Source organism: Podarcis vaucheri (assembly GCF_965113315.1).
Source record: "Podarcis vaucheri genome assembly, chromosome: 8".
In the NCBI taxonomy this organism is placed as follows: domain Eukaryota; kingdom Metazoa; phylum Chordata; class Lepidosauria; order Squamata; family Lacertidae; genus Podarcis; species Podarcis vaucheri.
Genome location: NC_138766.1, coordinates 8,313,154 through 8,330,139, shown reverse-complemented (window position 1 = coordinate 8,330,139; position 16,986 = coordinate 8,313,154). Strand labels below are relative to the sequence as shown.

At 44.0% G+C, this 16,986-nt stretch overlaps 1 protein-coding gene and 1 long non-coding RNA gene across 2 annotated transcripts in view; one reads left to right on the top strand and one right to left on the bottom strand.

Annotated features, from left to right (window-relative positions):
• The window catches only part of LOC309538954, a 67,855-nt gene extending 67,560 nt beyond the window's left edge, over positions 1-295 (bottom strand). The window contains exon 1 of the long non-coding RNA XR_014222544.1: positions 218-295. This is a non-coding gene — a long non-coding RNA (uncharacterized lncRNA). The remainder of the gene's footprint in view (positions 1-217) is intronic.
• ALOX5 (arachidonate 5-lipoxygenase) overlaps positions 1-16,986 on the top strand; it is a 32,963-nt gene that overhangs the window by 763 nt on the left and 15,214 nt on the right. The window contains exons 2-6 of the mRNA XM_082234401.1: positions 9,441-9,639; positions 10,723-10,804; positions 12,035-12,157; positions 13,330-13,436; positions 15,882-16,054. Coding sequence (XP_082090527.1) covers positions 9,441-9,639; positions 10,723-10,804; positions 12,035-12,157; positions 13,330-13,436; positions 15,882-16,054 — 684 coding nt within the window. The remainder of the gene's footprint in view (positions 1-9,440; positions 9,640-10,722; positions 10,805-12,034; positions 12,158-13,329; positions 13,437-15,881; positions 16,055-16,986) is intronic.

Below are 16,986 nucleotides of genomic sequence, written 5' to 3'. Positions count from 1 at the left end.
GAGCTGCGCGGCTTTGCCGGAGGCATCCCTTTTCCCTGCAAGCCCACCAGCTGTGCCCCATCCATAGCTGTCAACTTTCAGATTTGAAAATAAGGGATCAGCAGCCTCTAAAATAAGGGATCAGCAAGTCACCGGTCCCGGGGACAGTCTACGGGATATCTAACAATCCGGGATAGCAGCGGGAAACGCGCTGAAATAAGGGTAAAGGTAAAGGGACCCCTGGCCATTAGGTCCAATCATGGTTGACTCTGGGGTTGCGGTGCTCATCTCGCTTTATTGGCTGAGGGAGCCGGCGTTTGCCCGCAGACAGCAGACTAAGCCGCTTCTGGCAAAACCAGAGCAGCACACGGAAACGCCATTTACCTTCCCACCAGAGCGGTACCGATTTATCTACTTGCACTTTGACGTGCTTTCAAATGGCTAGGTTGGCAGGGAGCTCACCCCATTGCGGGGATCTGAACCGCCAACCTTCTGATCAGCAAGTCCTAGGCTCTGTGGTTTAACTCACAGCGCCACCCGCACCATTTCCCACAAAAAAAGGGAAGGTTGACAGCTATGGCCCCATCAACCATATGGCTGGCGGGCGTGAAGCTTGCCTCCCAAGCCTCCACGGGAGGAGAGCGATCCCTGCAGAGGCTTGGGAAAAGGTCAATAACTCTGGGAAACGGGGGTCGCCTGAAGGATCTTTGCACCACAGTGCCGGATGTGCTTAAGACGGCCCTGGCAGGGAGCTTAAGAAACCCTAGTCGAGGACTGCTGTGGTCGCTCTGGCTCAGTCTAGTGGGCGGCTGGCAGAAGCTCTGGAGGGGCTCAGCCTGGGTGGGTTCAGTCCGAGTCTAGGTTTGGGCTCATGGGGTGGCTGCTCTGACTGCGCCCCTTGCTCCCTGCCACCACACACAACCACGCAACCTCCTCTGCCCACAGCAATGACTGCTACCAGGCAGCTTCAGCTTCCTTGCCCACGAAGTAGGGCAACTTTACGATATTTGCAAGGGACTGAGCCTCCCTCTGGCTGCTATCCAAGGGCGTGGTGGGGAGAAGGAGACTTTGGGGTTGCTTTGCCTGCTCCCTCTGCCTGCTGCAGCCTCTTTCTCTTAACAGCACACAGGTAACAGCAGCCATCTTTTTTCAGACCCTGCAGCTGGGTGCTGACCCCAAAAACCTCAAGGCCCAAAAGGTGTGCAAGTGAGCAGAATCAGATGGCTCCTAAAGGGAACTTTCCCTCCATTTGCCTTCTCTTTGTGGGTGGCGCAGCCTCTGGCGCCACCCGGAGAGAAGGGCACAGACTCTTGAAGAAAAGCCACAGCTTCCACCTGCTCGCTCAGGGTGAGGTCGCAGGGCCCAATCCTATCTACCATCCCGCCCAAAGAATGAGCAAGGAGAGAGGGGAACGTGGCAGGCGTGCCTGAGAACAGGAAGTCCAATTGGGCCCTTGAGGCCATTCTCCCCTGACCACCTCCATCGGCTGATGCCACTAGTTCTGCCCAGGGAACTGGCGCATGAAGCCAGGGAAAGCTTGGAAAATACAGGCTTCGTTTTCACTCTTCCCACAGCAGTGCTGGGAGGACTGGTGGGCTGGGAGGGGGGAATCAAAGGGAAGCAGAGGGAGGGAGGGCAAAGAGGAAAAAATAGTTTTGCCAAGGGGGGGGTAACCTACCTGTCAATCATGCAATATCATAATGACACCAATGATTGACAGGTGAACACCCCTCACCTGTCAGATTTGGCCCATCCTGAGAAGGATCCATGAACCCACCTCTGCCTTACAGCCATCTCTTGTCTGATTGATTCTGCCATACTACTGAAAGAAACACAGGGGGATGTGTTATCCTGAAAGGGCAGTGGCTGGTTCTGGAAGGAGCATCCTTTTGCGGATCAGTAACTGGTTATGAGACCGGAGGCAGAGAGTAGGAATGAATGGACAATTCATCCAACGAAGGGATATAAAGCGTGGAGCCCCTGAGGATCCGCGTTGGGACTTGTTCATAAACCATCTAGATTAGCGGTGGGTGCACAATGACATAGCCAAGTTTGATGATGATACCAAATTTTTCAGGGTCATCAGCGCTTTTTTTATAGAAAAAACAGTCCCGGTATTCCTCTTGTTGCTGTTTACATACTGTTTGTCTTCCCCTCTACAAAATGTATATTTACAATAGCCCTGGTGATATGCAGGAAAGTCACGCGAGGAGCCCAAGTGCATCTTGAATATTTGCCATGGGAGAAAGCTATTGTTTTTAACTTTGGACCTCTTTACAAACCTGTACTAGAAATCTACTAACAAAGTCTCAACATTGTAAGGCTAATAATTCCTGTCACGCTATTTATTTCTCCCTATTAAAAAAAAAGTATTGTGAAGCATAGAAAACGGTTGTGAGAGAGGGAAAGCTCTTTGATGAGGACTGCGTAAAAGTGGGAAATGACATGAAACCCCCCTCATCAATTGTAGAATTTCTTTCACCTCTCTTCTGCTTTTTTGGGGTGTTTGGTAGGTGGAAGAATATATAACTATATACTGCATATCAATCACATCCTTAGATCCATTTGACCAACCAGTTTCACTTTTCTAAATAAACAAAACAAGCCCACTCATCAACATACTGAACTTCAACTCATTTCGTTATTGCTATGATGCTGTTTTGCTAAACAATAAAAAAACAAAGAGCTGCTGATTTGTGTAAAACACTCCTTAAATAAACATTTCCAGAGAAAGCATCTCTGAACACACTGAAACAAAATGAGGGGCTGATGGGGTATTTCTCCCGCTACCCCAAGAAAGAGGGTGGGGGAGTAAAAATAAAATAAAATCCTCCCGTCCAAGATCTCCCCGTTGATTACATGAGTGAAACTGAGTCTGGCTGGCTGGGATTTCTGTCTGGGAGATCTTCTTAGGATCTCCCTCAGAGGAGGCTGCTGTCACTATAAAAAATGACTGAAAGACTTGAGGAGGGGAAGGGATACCTGTTCTCTCCTCTTCTCTCCCCCCCCCCACCCGCCAGCATCTCCCCTCTCTCCCTTGCCACCTCTCTCATTAAAGAGACTTCATGAAACAGACCCGCCTGTCAGCTGAGGGTTGCAAGAAGGGTGGGGGCAGGAAGGGGCTTGCTGTTTGTTTTAAGGGGGGGGGGCTTTCCAAAGAGAGTCTGTGGTTGGGTGAGCATCCTCCTCTGGAGGGCTCTTTCTGCTCTTGTCCTGGTGGGATACAATGAGCAGTATCCCTTTGAGGGGGAAGAGCTGCCTAGGAGTTGCTCCCCTCCGGCTCTCTGTGGCTGGCTGACAGAGCCTCTGAGGCACCCTGGGCGTGGCTAACACACAACATCTGTGTGTTGCCTCAAGAAAGCTCTGGTGGGGGGTAGGGAAAGAAAGAGAGGGGGGATTGACTTCCTTTCCCCACTTTTCTGCTGATCACAAAGGAGGCATGCTTCCATCCTAAGAGCTTCTTTCCCCAGGGGCAAAAGGAGACTTCCTTCCACTCGGGTCAAAGACCCAGTTTGGTGCACACATACGGCAAGGTGGCCTCTTGCTTCCCACAGTGTCATCCCTGGTTTCCTCTTTTGCATAGACTCTTTGGGTTCCATCACCACAGCTCTCGCTTCCTCTGAAGTCATTCAAATTTGTGGTGGGTCCTTTTGATAGCAGAAGAAGCCTTATGAGCTGCTGCGTGCCAAATACTCAATAAAAGCAGCAGATATGGAAAGTCTGAAAGGGAAATTTACTTGTAAACCTAATTCTGATCATAACTAGAAGATTATCTAGAGTGTACTAGACTCCGCTGGATATGTGGTTTGTTTGGAAAAGTCAGAATAGTGGGGTCATGCGGGACTAAATCATTAAAAGACAATTGGAAAGAAAGAAAGAAAGAAAGAAAGAAAGAAAGAAAGAAAGAAAGAAAGATCAGCATGGCTCGCCTTCTGGAACAGGCGTGCTGGAAGTACACCCAGTAGGCACACATCTTCAGACTTAGTTCTGCTTCTTAATGTCTGCTTTTGTTCTTTTTCCTGTATAGATTCTTTCACAAATAATGTTGCATAATGTCTTAGTTCCGCATCTCATTTAGTTTACTATCCTTCCCAGGGAGTTGTTTTGAAACTTAAAAAATAGTTGCTGCAGGACTTTTTGCTTATTGCAGCAAAAAGAGATCCAGAGATCTCTTTCTCACTCTGTGACCATTAATATCTAATATCTCTGCCAAGTTACAGTGTTATATTCACAGGGCAAGAATTGTTTCTGGAGGAATAACATACTCACTTGGGTGTGCAGGTGAGTCCATGGACCAATGGGGCCTGTTCACGGCTTCCGTTCTTTGCCCCACCCCCCAAAAAAATCACAAACACAGATAACATTACTGAATGTTTTTGAATGGCAAGTGCTCTGTCAACATTACAACCAGATCCATTCCAGAATTAAGCACCAAAGTGAATATTATTAAAATTAGAAACCGTATAGTATCACATCCTACATACAAAGTCTATTGCAAGGCAGAAGGTCTTAATGTGAAAATAAGAGTTGCAGAAGTGAAGTCGGCAAAAGTGATAATCCTATTATTGTTCTCAGGTCTTTCCTTATTCATACCAATCATCCCATTTACTTCTGCTTCTCAGGCCTACAGGAAGAAAATTTAATTGTAGTCCTGGAAGTTTTTGCTCATTCTTATTGTGGCTTCGTATGCTTTCCTGAGGGATGCAGGTGGCGCTGCGGGTTAAACCACAGAGCCTAGGACTTGCCAATCAGAAGGTCAGCGGTTCGAATCCCTGCAACAGGGTGAGCTCCTGTTGCTCACTCCCTGCTCCTGCCAACTTAGCAGTTCGAAAGCACGTCAAAGTTCAAGTAGATAAATAGGTACCACTCCAGTGGGAAGGTAAATGGCGTTTCCATGCGCTGGTCTGGTTTGCCAGAAGTGGATTAGTCATGCTGGGCACATGACCCGGAAGCTGTACGCCAGCTCCCTCGGCCAATAAAGCGAGATGATTGCCACAACCCCAGAGTCGGCCACGACTGGACCTAATGGTCAGGGGTCCCTTTATGCTTTCCTGATGCTTGTAAAATTCTTGTACGACAGCCTGTCTATGTTATTGTTACCTGTGCCTCAAAATAGTATGTTTAAAAGATGGAATATACTTAGCTCGATTCAATGTCATTCTTTTTTCAATCTATGCTCTGCCCATTTCACTTGTTTTTAGCTTAAGCAAATTTCTGCCAGTATCAGAACTTTTCCCCAGTCCAAAGGCAACAGTGAAGGGAGGGAAGTATATGATGCACATAATATGATGCTCAACCATTCCTCAAAAGACTTGGTTTCCAGACCCTTGATCATCTTGTCTGCCCTCGTCTGCGCAGGTTCCAGCTTGTCAATCTCCTTCTTCAACTGTGGTGCTCAGAACTGGTCACAGGATTCTGACCAAGGCAGAATAGAGTGGAACTATTACCAGTACTTCCCTTGGGACGCGGGTGGCACTGTGGGTTAAACCACAGAGCCTAGGATTTGCCGATCAGAAGGTCAGCGGTTTGAATCCCTGTGACGGGGTGAGCTCCTGTTGCTCGCTCCCTGCTCCTGCCAACCTAGTAGCTCAAAAGCACACCAAAGTGCAAGTAGATAAATAGGTACCGCTCTGGCGGGAAGGTAAACGCCGTTTCCGTGCACTGCTCTGGTTCGCCAGAAGCGGCTTAGTCATGCTGGCCACATGACCGGAAGCTGTATGCCGGCTCCCTCAGCCAATAAAGCAAGATGAGCGCCGCAACCCCAGAGTCGGTCACGCCTGGACCTAATGGTCAGGGGTCCCTTTACCTTTACCTTTATTACTTCCCTTGATTTGGACACTAGACTTCTGTTGATGCAGCCTAGAATATCCCTAGCTTTTTTGCTGCTGCATCACACTGTGGACTCAGCTTATGGTCCACCAAGACCCTTAGATCCTTTTCACATGTACTGCTAGTAAGCCAGGTGTCCCCATCCTATATTTGTGCAGCTGTCTTCTTTACCTGCAGCACACCTGATGTCACATATGATCTTGTGGGGCGGGTGTGTGTGGCTTGGGTAAAATGGCCTCACAGGTCATATTAGGGTCCCTGGTGGGCCTAATATGGCTCAAGGACCAAAGGTTTTCAGTGTTTGACATAAATGCATGAGAAGGAATATTTTGGGGTATCAATACAATGTCAGGTAACTCAAAAATAATGGCAGATGTCAAAGGAAGGAGCTCAACCATGACCTAAAGGTCACTTATCTTATTTTGAAGCTTAAAAGAAAAACTAAAAACTTAAAAGAAAGCTTCTTTTGCAGGGGGGCAGGAAAGATGCCGAATAAAATATTATTCAGAGAACAGGCCTGAGATTTACAATAAAATGCATTGCTATATAATGTTTTCTTTGTTAATTCTGATTTATCACCCTGTCAAAAATCTATAAATATAGAGATGTTTATACAGACATCAGATTCAGTCCATCAGAGCCTCCTGGGCTTTTAGGTTAGGAAACTCATTATTGCTGTGTGTCTGTGGGACATGTCAGACATATCATTATGGGTAAAAGTTTAAGAAAACATTTGAAATATTATTTGCTTGTGACAATCAGTAAATTGTGGCTTCACCCACACTTATCTTGCTACTGTGTACCATAAATATTGTTTGATGATGAAGATTTGCACTATATCTATATTCCACCTTCATTTCAAAAAATACATTTTCTGAAGTCTTTTTGATGGAAAACGTTTTGTTGGAGTAGCTCCTTTCAGAACACACAGCGCCTAGTTAATTGGTAAGTGTTTTCGAAATATGTACTAGGAGTATGATAGTCTCCTAAGGGAGGTGGAAACATAACATTACAGTGAAGATAATTTGGTATAGTTTGGCATTACGTGACTCCCCACACACACCATGCTGGGAAGCTACTGGGTAACAATTGCACCATTGTTGGGATTCTTAGTTCAATGATTAATCCATGCCCGTTTGCATATAAACAAAGTACTGGGATCACAGGTCGATTGTCTTAGCTTTACAGGGAATGAAACTGTAAGCTATCCCTCATCATATCAGAAGTAATATACACTTTGTGTTTTATGTTCTCAGCAGGAAAACCTAGTTTCAGGTAATATTTTTTGACCACCTGGATTCATCTTGTATCCATAGTATTTGCATAGCTATGTTCATTATTTTTCACAGTAAGAGGGCCACCCTTACTTGTTTCCATATAAGTTTTGCCTCACAGAATTATCTTTATCATCTGCTAATCACCAGACAAAAGGAAGCAGGCCTGGCCTTGGTTAAGAAAAGAACTATCAGTTAAGGCTGATGGTTTAAGCAGCAGTCAGTAGTTCATCTTCTGGGATAAATAAAGAAAACTCTCCAATCTGCAGGCGCTTTCGTCCAGGAATGCATTTGCCATGTGGATGCAGTACCCAAAAGCGTTTTCGCAATTACCACTAAAAGTGCCTTTGAGACATTCATGTGACTCTGTTTTTATGTGTGAATATTCTGGAACAATACAACCTTTAGAATACATCTGAAGGCAGCTCTGTATAGGGAGATTTTTAATGTTTACTGTTTTAATATGTTTTTATATATGTGGGAAGCCTTACAGAGTTGCTGGGGCAACCCAGGAAGATGGATAGGGTACAAATATAACAACAACAACTATTATTATTATTATTATTATTATTATTATTATTATTATTATTATTTATTATTAACACAATACTTTTTTGTGAATCAGCTTGTGATCTTCAGATGAAGGGTGGTATACAAATAGAATAAATTAAAAGAAATAAAATAAACTGAATAAAATGATTAAAAAGCTGGGAGCTGGGTATAAGAGAAAAAGAAAAGGATCTAGCTAAGTTGAATAAGTCTTCAGCAGACATCCATGGGAATGGAACAGGCTTGAGGAAGAGAAAAATTGAATAGCCTCCTGAGTATCCAAAAAGGGAAATAGTATGAGGATCTATGATGTGGTCAGTTATAAGAAATAAGCTTCCTGATTGGCATTGGCTCTGACAAAAGAGGTCGATTACTTTAATGGCAATGCTGGACAGAAGAGATATTAAATTCTACTCAAGTACTGGTGACCAAAGGTAGACATACTACCCAGAAGGAGCATGATGTGTCCCCCACCAGAGGTACTACCTCTTAACACCCCCACACACCCCAGACACATATAATTTATTTACTGCAGGAGGGGGCCTGATGGAGCTGAGCTGTCCTCCTCCCTTGATGGGACGCAGGTGGTGCTGTAGTCTAAACCACTGGGCCTCTTGGGCTTGCCAGCTGGAAGGTTGGTGATTCGACAGGGTGAGCTCCCATTGCTCTGTCCCAGCTCCTGCCAACCTAGCAGTTCGAAAGCATGCCTGTGAAAGTAGATAAATAGGTACCGCTGTGGCGGGAAGGTAAACAGTGTTTCCATGTGCTCTGGCTTCTGTCACGGTGTCCCGTTGCACCAGAAGCAGTTTAGTCCTGCTGGCCACATGACCCAGAAAGCTGTCTGTGGACAAACACCAACTTCCTCGGCCTGAAAGCGAGATGAGCACCACAACCCCAGAGTTGCCTTTGACTGGACTTAACATTCCAGGGGTCCTTTGCCTTTTACCTTTTATCCTCCTCCCTTGCTGATATCAGTGGTAGTTCTGGCTGTCTTGCCCTCCTTGAAAGCAAGCTCAAACCCAAGAGCAGATCAGGTGAAAATGTTGAGCACAAGGGAAAGCAGCACCAGTCACATAGTTTTTCCTTAAGACAGTGGCCTTGACAGCAGTTGGACTCCTCAATGTTTGTATTGGATGTAGGAGAGGTTCCAGGGACTCATTAAGCTTGCACTAATTTTGTGGCCCACGTGTAAGTTGAATCACATGTGTGACAGCTGCAATGGGTGGAGATTTGGCTTAATCCACTGTAGCTTTCTCTGTAATTTTGCAGTAATACAACACTCGTTGCTAAAAGCCTAGGCCAGGCTTCCTCAACCTCAACCCTCCAGATGTTTTTTGGCCTACAACTTCCATGATCCCTAGCTAGCAGGACCAGTGGTCAGGGATGATGGGAATTGTAGTCTCAAAACATCTGGAGGGCCGAGGTTGAGGAAGCCTGGCCCAGGCAACCAATGTAGTGCTCTCCAGATGTTGTCAGCCTAGAGCTCACAGCATCCCTTTCCATTGGCTTTGCTGGCTGGAGCTGGCAGTCCAGCAACAGGAGGGTCCCACGTGAGCTATGTGGCTCAGAGCAGTAGCAAAATAGGCACATAGCCTTCAGCTTGTGCAGAGTTCCAGGTGAACTGAGCTCCTTGGGACAGGGACTCACCAAAGACGTGTCAAGAGCCGTCATAGCATGGAACAGCTCTAACTATCGTAGTTATGCTGTTCAGTGAGGATCAAATAACATCTTTCAGATGTGGCTGCCCTTAGACTCATAGACACTCAGTGTTTTCCAACAGATCAGAGCCTCTGAATTTCATTCTTCTAGATTGATACTTACGATGTGACAGTAGCTGAAGACCTCGGGGAGATCCAGCTGATAAAAATTGAGAAACGGAAGTACTGGTTTCCTGATGACTGGTACTTGAAGTATGTCACCGTGAAAACACCCATGGGTGACTACTTAGAGTTTCCTTGTTACAGATGGATTACAGATGACAAAGAGGTGGTACTCCGAGACGGACGAGGTGAGTGCTTTGCAGTGTCCTTGACTAAGAGCACTAGGCAAAGCCAGAGAACTTTTTACTTAGTTCCCTACTTGTTGTATTACTCCAAGGTATCCAGACAAGAGATACGACTCATCACCCCCAATATGTAAATCAGATTGTTCTGTTCAGTCTAAAACGGTTGCTAAGTAGCTTCTTTGCTATGATAGTCCACCAGATCACATGTAAGCACTTATGGAAAATAGTTTATCTCTGCTGTATTACATTTCTATCGGGCCCAACTACAATAATATTATTTATTCTTTAACGATTGCTAATTAAAAAAACAAAGCAGTAGTTGAGAATGCACCACTACAGTGATATGGACTTTAAGCAGAATAACATTACATAAGCAAGATAGGAAACTTCTCTCCATTTGGTTCCCTAGAGCTCCAGGAACCAACAACAGAGCCAACTGGCTAGCACACAACACCCAACCAGTCAGGGCTTACATCAAAGCTCAAATTTATATACTTCAGACCCTTGGTGGCTGAGTGCCTCCAGGCCTGATATCTAAATCTTCCACCCTGTCCCAGAAGTAATTATTGGGATGGTGTGGGGTGTGTGTGTGTGTGTGTGTGTGTGTTACATCACCTGCCACATCCTGGTGACACTTATATCTGAAACACAAACAGTAAATCAAGACAATAAAGCAAAGCAAAAACCCTTGCCCACAAGTATGGAGAAATAATTGGACAAACCAACTGGACTTCCAGAAGGGTGATCTGTTTCCTCCTTCAGCTGTCTCCACTCATCACCAGTGGTGGCCCTTGACAAATGAAGCCCAAAGAAATGTGACCATTGGCTGAAAAAGCTTGCCTACCCCAGCCCTGAAGATTAAGAGTTTGAGACAGGAAGGAACATGTAGAGGAAGAATAGGCAGAGAGGAAGGTGAACATGGCGAATTGCAAAGATGAGACAGCTTGAAGTTCGTAATGACTTCAAATAATCAGCTGCATTCTTGGCCTTTAGCTTATTAGTACGAAGGAGAGAACTGTGCTTGTCCTTTGTACAAAGCTGTTGGTGCATTTTTCAGTCTGCGTATCTTTTCATCACCTTCCACAGCCAAGCTTTCTGCGGATGACAAGACTCAAGTTCTTAAGCATCACAGACGCAAAGAGCTGGAGGATCGTCAGAAGATGTATCGGTCAGTTTCCTAAAACTTCCTATTTAGCACTATAATTTTTCTATAGTACCCTGAAGTTGTGATCAAGGAGACCTAGCTTTAATTTTACTATATAATGAAACACCAATGCCTACAAGCTGTGGCTCTCAAACGTCTCTCAGACAATGCTTGGACAATGCTTGCATATTTCATAGAGACTTAGAGCCACACACAGCCATCACTTCTGGCTCCCATTTTAAAACAAATGGAACTGCTACATAAAGTACAAGGGCATTCTGCACGTTCCATATATGCTGAGTTCGTTAGGCAAGCGTTAGTTTCTACTAGTCGGCTGTGAAGTCCAGTCCCAGCAATAATACAGCAATTTATCAACACATAGATTGTCTGAAATTTTTCCGCAAACTCTGGACTCTTGCGGTAACGGGGGGAAAGTTTTCTGATTAAAAATGAATCAAATTCATATGAGTTTCAATTACATCAGTTTTCTGATGTAGGTCAAAGTAAAGCTTCGTCTTCTGCACTAGTGAGATAGAGAAAACGTAGTATACTCACGACCCAAGAAACGTTGATTAGTTGCAGAGCCGAAAAGGGGGGCATTCATATATCTTCTTCTTTTTAAACCAGAGAATAGAGTGCAATTAAAAGCCTTTTGCATATTACATATACTGTATTTTTCGTTCTATAAGACACACCAGACCATAAGACGCACCTAGTTTTTGGAGGAGGAAAACAAGAAAAAAAATATTCTGAATCTCAGAAGCCAGAATAGCAAGAGGGATCGCTGCACAGAGAAAGCAGCGATCCCTCTTGCTGTTCTAGCTTCTGGGATAGCTGCGCAGCCTGCATTCGCTCCATAAGACGCACACACATTTCCCCTTACTTTTTAGGAGGGAAAAAGTGAGTCTTATAGAGCAAAAAATACGGTATGCAGGGACTACAAATTATGGCTGGGTTTGGTAGCAAAAGATACATCTAGGCATGCTCAGGTACCCAGAGGCACTATTCCACACCCAAAGATAGCTTGCCCCACCACCACCAGTTGTTGACTAAGGTATATGCAGGAAACAACTAAAAGTTGTGTGATCATTTCTGGCTATTTGGTGGGCAGTAGCAGATGGGAGGGGAGTCACCACTGTCCTTGCTGCCGAATGGATTGGACGGAAGAAGGAACTGTGGCCAGGTTGTGTTTCCTGTCCCAGCTTGCCCTCAAATGGAGAAGCTGCCTTCTGAGTTATTTTCATTTTTAACCAGGTGGGCAGAATGGCACCCAGGCTTTCCCCTGAACATAGATGCCAAATCTCACAAGGAATTGCCTCGAAACATCCAGTTTGACAGCGAGAAAGGAGTCGACTTTGTTTTGAATTATACTAAAGCGTGAGTATTATGGTGGCTCTCATTATTTGGTAGCAATATTCCGGATTGGTCTGGGATAATGGGGGAAAGGACAAAACTGATTAAAGTACAATTTAAACAAATATTTTAATCACGTAACACTTTAAATGATGATGCAAAACAGCACATGATTCCATTTTGAACGTAAAATTTCAGTAATCAGAACAATGGTAACAAACATAATACTTATGACTATACTTCATAAATGTTTCCTTTACAGTACAACCCAAATAATCAATAAAATGATACTAACACTAACAACATATTCTAATTTTATCTACCCAGCCCCTGTCTTCTCACAGTCTAGCTAAATTTGTAAAATTAGCCAGTTCTAATATAGTCTAAGTTTTTTAAAAAATCTTTTGTAATGGCATTGTTGAGTTTGGATCCCAATCCACAAATCTTTTCACTTAGCAGTAAGTTGCATGCGCAGGACTACATGCAAGGGTGAACTGGAAGTAGAGTTGTGTGGAAATGACTCCTTAAAGTTCTCCACTTTGTTAATGGGTAGAGAAATTGGTGGCCGTTTCACCAAATTTCTCCAAGGGGAGGAGTAGTCCTCCAACAGTTTATCAGTGGTGGGGCTCACAGCACTGGCAGTGCTATTAATACAGTTTTTCCTAAGGTTTGCTTTTGCTGCTGCTGCTGCAGTGCCAGCTGTGTTTGCATCCAGTCCAGTTAGTTTAATACGGTCATAGACGGTATTTGCCTTTTTTAAATCCTCCATGATGCCCTGGACTTGGCGTTCCAGAGAATCGTGATGGAGAAATAGTAGCTACCATTAAAAATGGTGAATAATGTTCAGCAAAAAAATTGCAACTCCACCTTGTTTTTCTAGGAGGATTAGAAAAAGAAAAATCTTAGATATATACTCAGTAAAATGTCTCCTGAGAAATTTTGGTGCAGTTCTTTGTAAGGTAACACAAGATGATTTAGAAGTGGTGCCAATGTCCAATATGTTTTAAAACACTGGTACCATTTCGCTTGTGAGATTTAGTTCCTAGATTTATTCCCCTTCATTTAATCCACGTCCTTCATTTCTGAACATTTCATACAGAAGTAAAGAAGTTATGGGAAAAGTGAAATGAACAAGGAGAGAAATGAAACAAAAAAGATTACAGCCAATGACCTCACAGAATTTTTGGTTTTTTTAGGATGGAAAATCTCTATGTTAATCGTTTCATGCACATGTTCCAATCTTCCTGGAGTGACTTTGCAGATTTTGAGAAGATCTTTGTCAGAATAAGCAATACAATTTCTGGTAAGATCGATTGCAGTTGTTGACACTAGCATCACAAGATGAATTAATTTTTATGTTGCTGACCAAAATTTTAGTTTGGACGCCATTTAGTAATTTTTCAGCTAAAAACCTTTGAGATATGAGTTAGGCCAATAATTATTGGAATTTATGTACCCAGCGGTTGCACAAGTCGAAGGGCACTCAAGAAACTAAAGGTAAGTAATGTAAATTTATTAATTTAATTACAGCATCCACTTATACTGTACTCTAATAATGGTACACTAAAGGCAATGTGTGTTAGGAGGTAAACCCTGTAAACGTGTATCTCAGGAGCCAAATCATGGAGTGATAAGCCTGTAGAAACCGAGTTTTCATTTTCACCATATCAGGGAAGCCTTTAGAAGCCACAGTAAACCAATAAGCTTTTGGATAAGAGGTATAAAACAGGCCACTCGTTCCTAATAGTTTTGCACAGTAGAGACCTAGCTAGTGGGGGAAATCAAGTTAGAATCAGCAAAGTCTACTTAGCTTTCACCTCAAAGTCAGTGTAACTTTTAGTTTTTAGGGGAGGAAAGAGCAGCAAACTGAGCAAAAAAAGGAAGTATTTGCTGAAAGCTTCAGTTTTTCGTGCAGTTTTCAAAACCAGAGTGCAAATGGCAGCTTAAAACTGTGGGGTAACTTGCCCTTATCTTGATTTAAGAACAAAGCAGGCATGACTTAAGGTTGTTAAGAGCACCTTGAAAGTGAAAGGATAGTCTTCCATCCAAGTCTTAGCCAGGGGTGAAATTGCCAATGTCAGTTTCTCTCACTTTTTCCTCTTTGCAACCTTGAACTCAGTTCTGAACACTTGAATGCACATTCTTGTACACATTACTTGGTTGGAGATCTGGACTGCAATATTCCGAAACGTGTGGGTTTTCTGAAGGAAGGCTACATGTTGGCTCTCCTATTGTTTTGCAAAATGCAAATTAGGTAGGGTCAGCTGTCCCGAATTGAATTTCTCCCCCATCCTTACTTTCAGCTCTGCATAAGACCACTTCTCAACTACCGTATTTTTCGCTCCATAAGACGCACCTTTTCCCTCCTAAAAAGTAAGGGGAAATGTGTGTGCGTCTTATGGAGCGAATACAGGCAGGAGGCACTTGAGCAGAACCTCCTGCCTGCATTCACATCTGGGATGCATACAGGCTCTGCTCAGCGCTCCCTTGTAAGGGCTCCCTTTTGTCCTTCATCCCGCTTTGCTGGGAAGCCAGCAGAACAAGAGGTGTTGCGCAGCTATCGCTCTTGCTCTGCTGGCTTCTCAGCGAAGCGGGAGGAGGGATGGAATGGTTTAAAGCAAGAAAAGTGAGAGCCGCTTACATGCTCTGCACAGAATATTTTTTTCTTGCTTTCCCCCTCTAAAAACTAGGTGCGTCTTATGGTCAGGTGTGTCTTATGGAGCGAAAAATACGGTAGTCAGTTTCAAAAAGCTATTAAAGGGAGTCCTAGAGGGCTTCAGCTGCCCCATAGCCTCTGTATCGTCCCCACTTAAACACCACCCAGTATCCACTCCCTTGACCAGGCATAGGCAAACTCGCCCCTCCAGATGTTTTGGGACTTCAATTCCCATCATCCCTGACCACTGGTCCTGTTAGCTAGGGATGATGGGAGCTATAGTCCCAAAACATCTGGAGGGCCAGGTTTGCCTATGCCTGTCCTTGACCATAAGTAGGCAAACTAAGACCCGGGGCCTGGATCCGGCCCAATCGCCTTCTCAATCCAGCCCACGAATGGTCTGGGAATCAGCATGTTTTTACATGAGTCAAATGTGCCCTTTTATTTAAAATGCATCTCTGGGTTATTTGTGGGGCCTGCCTGGTGTTTTTACATGAGTGGAATGTGTGCTTTTATTTAAAATGCATCTCTGGGGTATTTGTGGGGCATAGGAATTCTTTCAAACCCCCCCCAAAAAAATAGTCCGGCCCCCCACATGGTCTGAAGGACAGTGGACTGGCCCCCTGCTGACCCCTGCCCTTGACAAACATCCCCATTCTCACAGCACTAAATGGACCTCAGTCCATCTGCCATGCCATTGCTGCTCACTGGAATTTGGCAAGCTCAATAGTTTGACTTCTTGTTCTACTTGGTTTCATCATCAACTAGACAGGGCTATACATGTAGAACAATTTAGCAAAGGAGCACATTATGTGTATGTATGCTTTTTATGTAACAATATTTTGATATCCAGTAATCTCAGTCTCTCCCAGCGCCTCTAATGAAGATTGCATGTGTGCTGGTCATATCATGTTGTTAAATAAATTTACCCTGAGCCTCATTTTCAGGCTCTGCCTTCCTTTTTTCTGTTTGGTTTTTTTATTTTATTTTTTGTTTTACTTGATATAGTTTAATAGAGAATAGTTATTATTTTTTGGAAGGAGTTCTGCTAAAAATAGTCTTTGGGTTTCGTTCTCTTTTTTCTCCTTTTAGAGTACGTGATGCAGCATTGGCAAGAAGATTTTATGTTTGGATACCAGTTCCTGAATGGGTGCAATCCTGTCTTGATCCAAAAGTGCACAGAGTTACCAAAGAAATTTCCCGTGACTACGGAAATGGTAGAATGCAGTTTGGAGAGAAATCTGACTCTGGAAGAGGAAATCAAGGTATAAACATGGAATGGATTTATTTCATTGTTATAGTACTTGTCATTTTAAAAGCTTTTCAGGAAATGTATAGAAGCAGATTGCACTCTTTGGGAAAGGAGTGCTTTGTCATCCAAGCAGAAGATTTGCAGTTTGAACACTGAGTTGAAATTCAGTGAATCAGTTTGTATGTAAAGTACGTAATTTGAAGGCAACATTCAGGTCAGGATAGGGAATGCCTACTATACAGTATTATGGGATACACTTTTTAATGGTGAACATTTTGATGAAATTATAATACTTCTTCCTTGGCTCCATGAGGAATGATGGTCCTGTGAGCCACCGGGAGCAAGTTATCCTTCCTCCGATGATCACATAAATAAAAAGATTACTAACCCTATTAACACATTGTTATATTATATTTCTTTTAAAGCGATAACATCTGCCCACCCCCATTGTCTGACTTGTCTTTAAGACAGGAAGCTTCTTGAGGGCAGACACCTGTTTCTTTTTGTAAAACTCTGTGAGATGCATGCCTGGTCTGAGACATCTAACAGGCTTTGGAGGCAAGATCTGCTGGAATCAAAAGCTTAGGATACAGTGGGTCTCCATTGCATTAAGTCCTTGACCCTGGCTCAGCCAAAGATAATTTGCTCATCCTGGTTCCACTGAGGCTCAGCCGATCTTGGCTTCTGGGACGTCAACAAGGCCAGTGTTAATGCCCCAAAAGGGATGTCCTGCAGGGAGACTTAGGCTGGATCTCAACCCTGTTCAGCTCAGCCGTATGACCTAGTAACCCAGTGTAGAATACTCTTTTAAAGGCTTGTTTTGCTTCTGCCTTGCTTCAGGAGAACAACAGCAGCTGTCCCGCTGCTGTACAGTTTTTGGATCTGGTGTAACTTTACCATAGCTGTCAACCATCCCTTATTTGGCGGGAAAGTCCCTTATCCCAG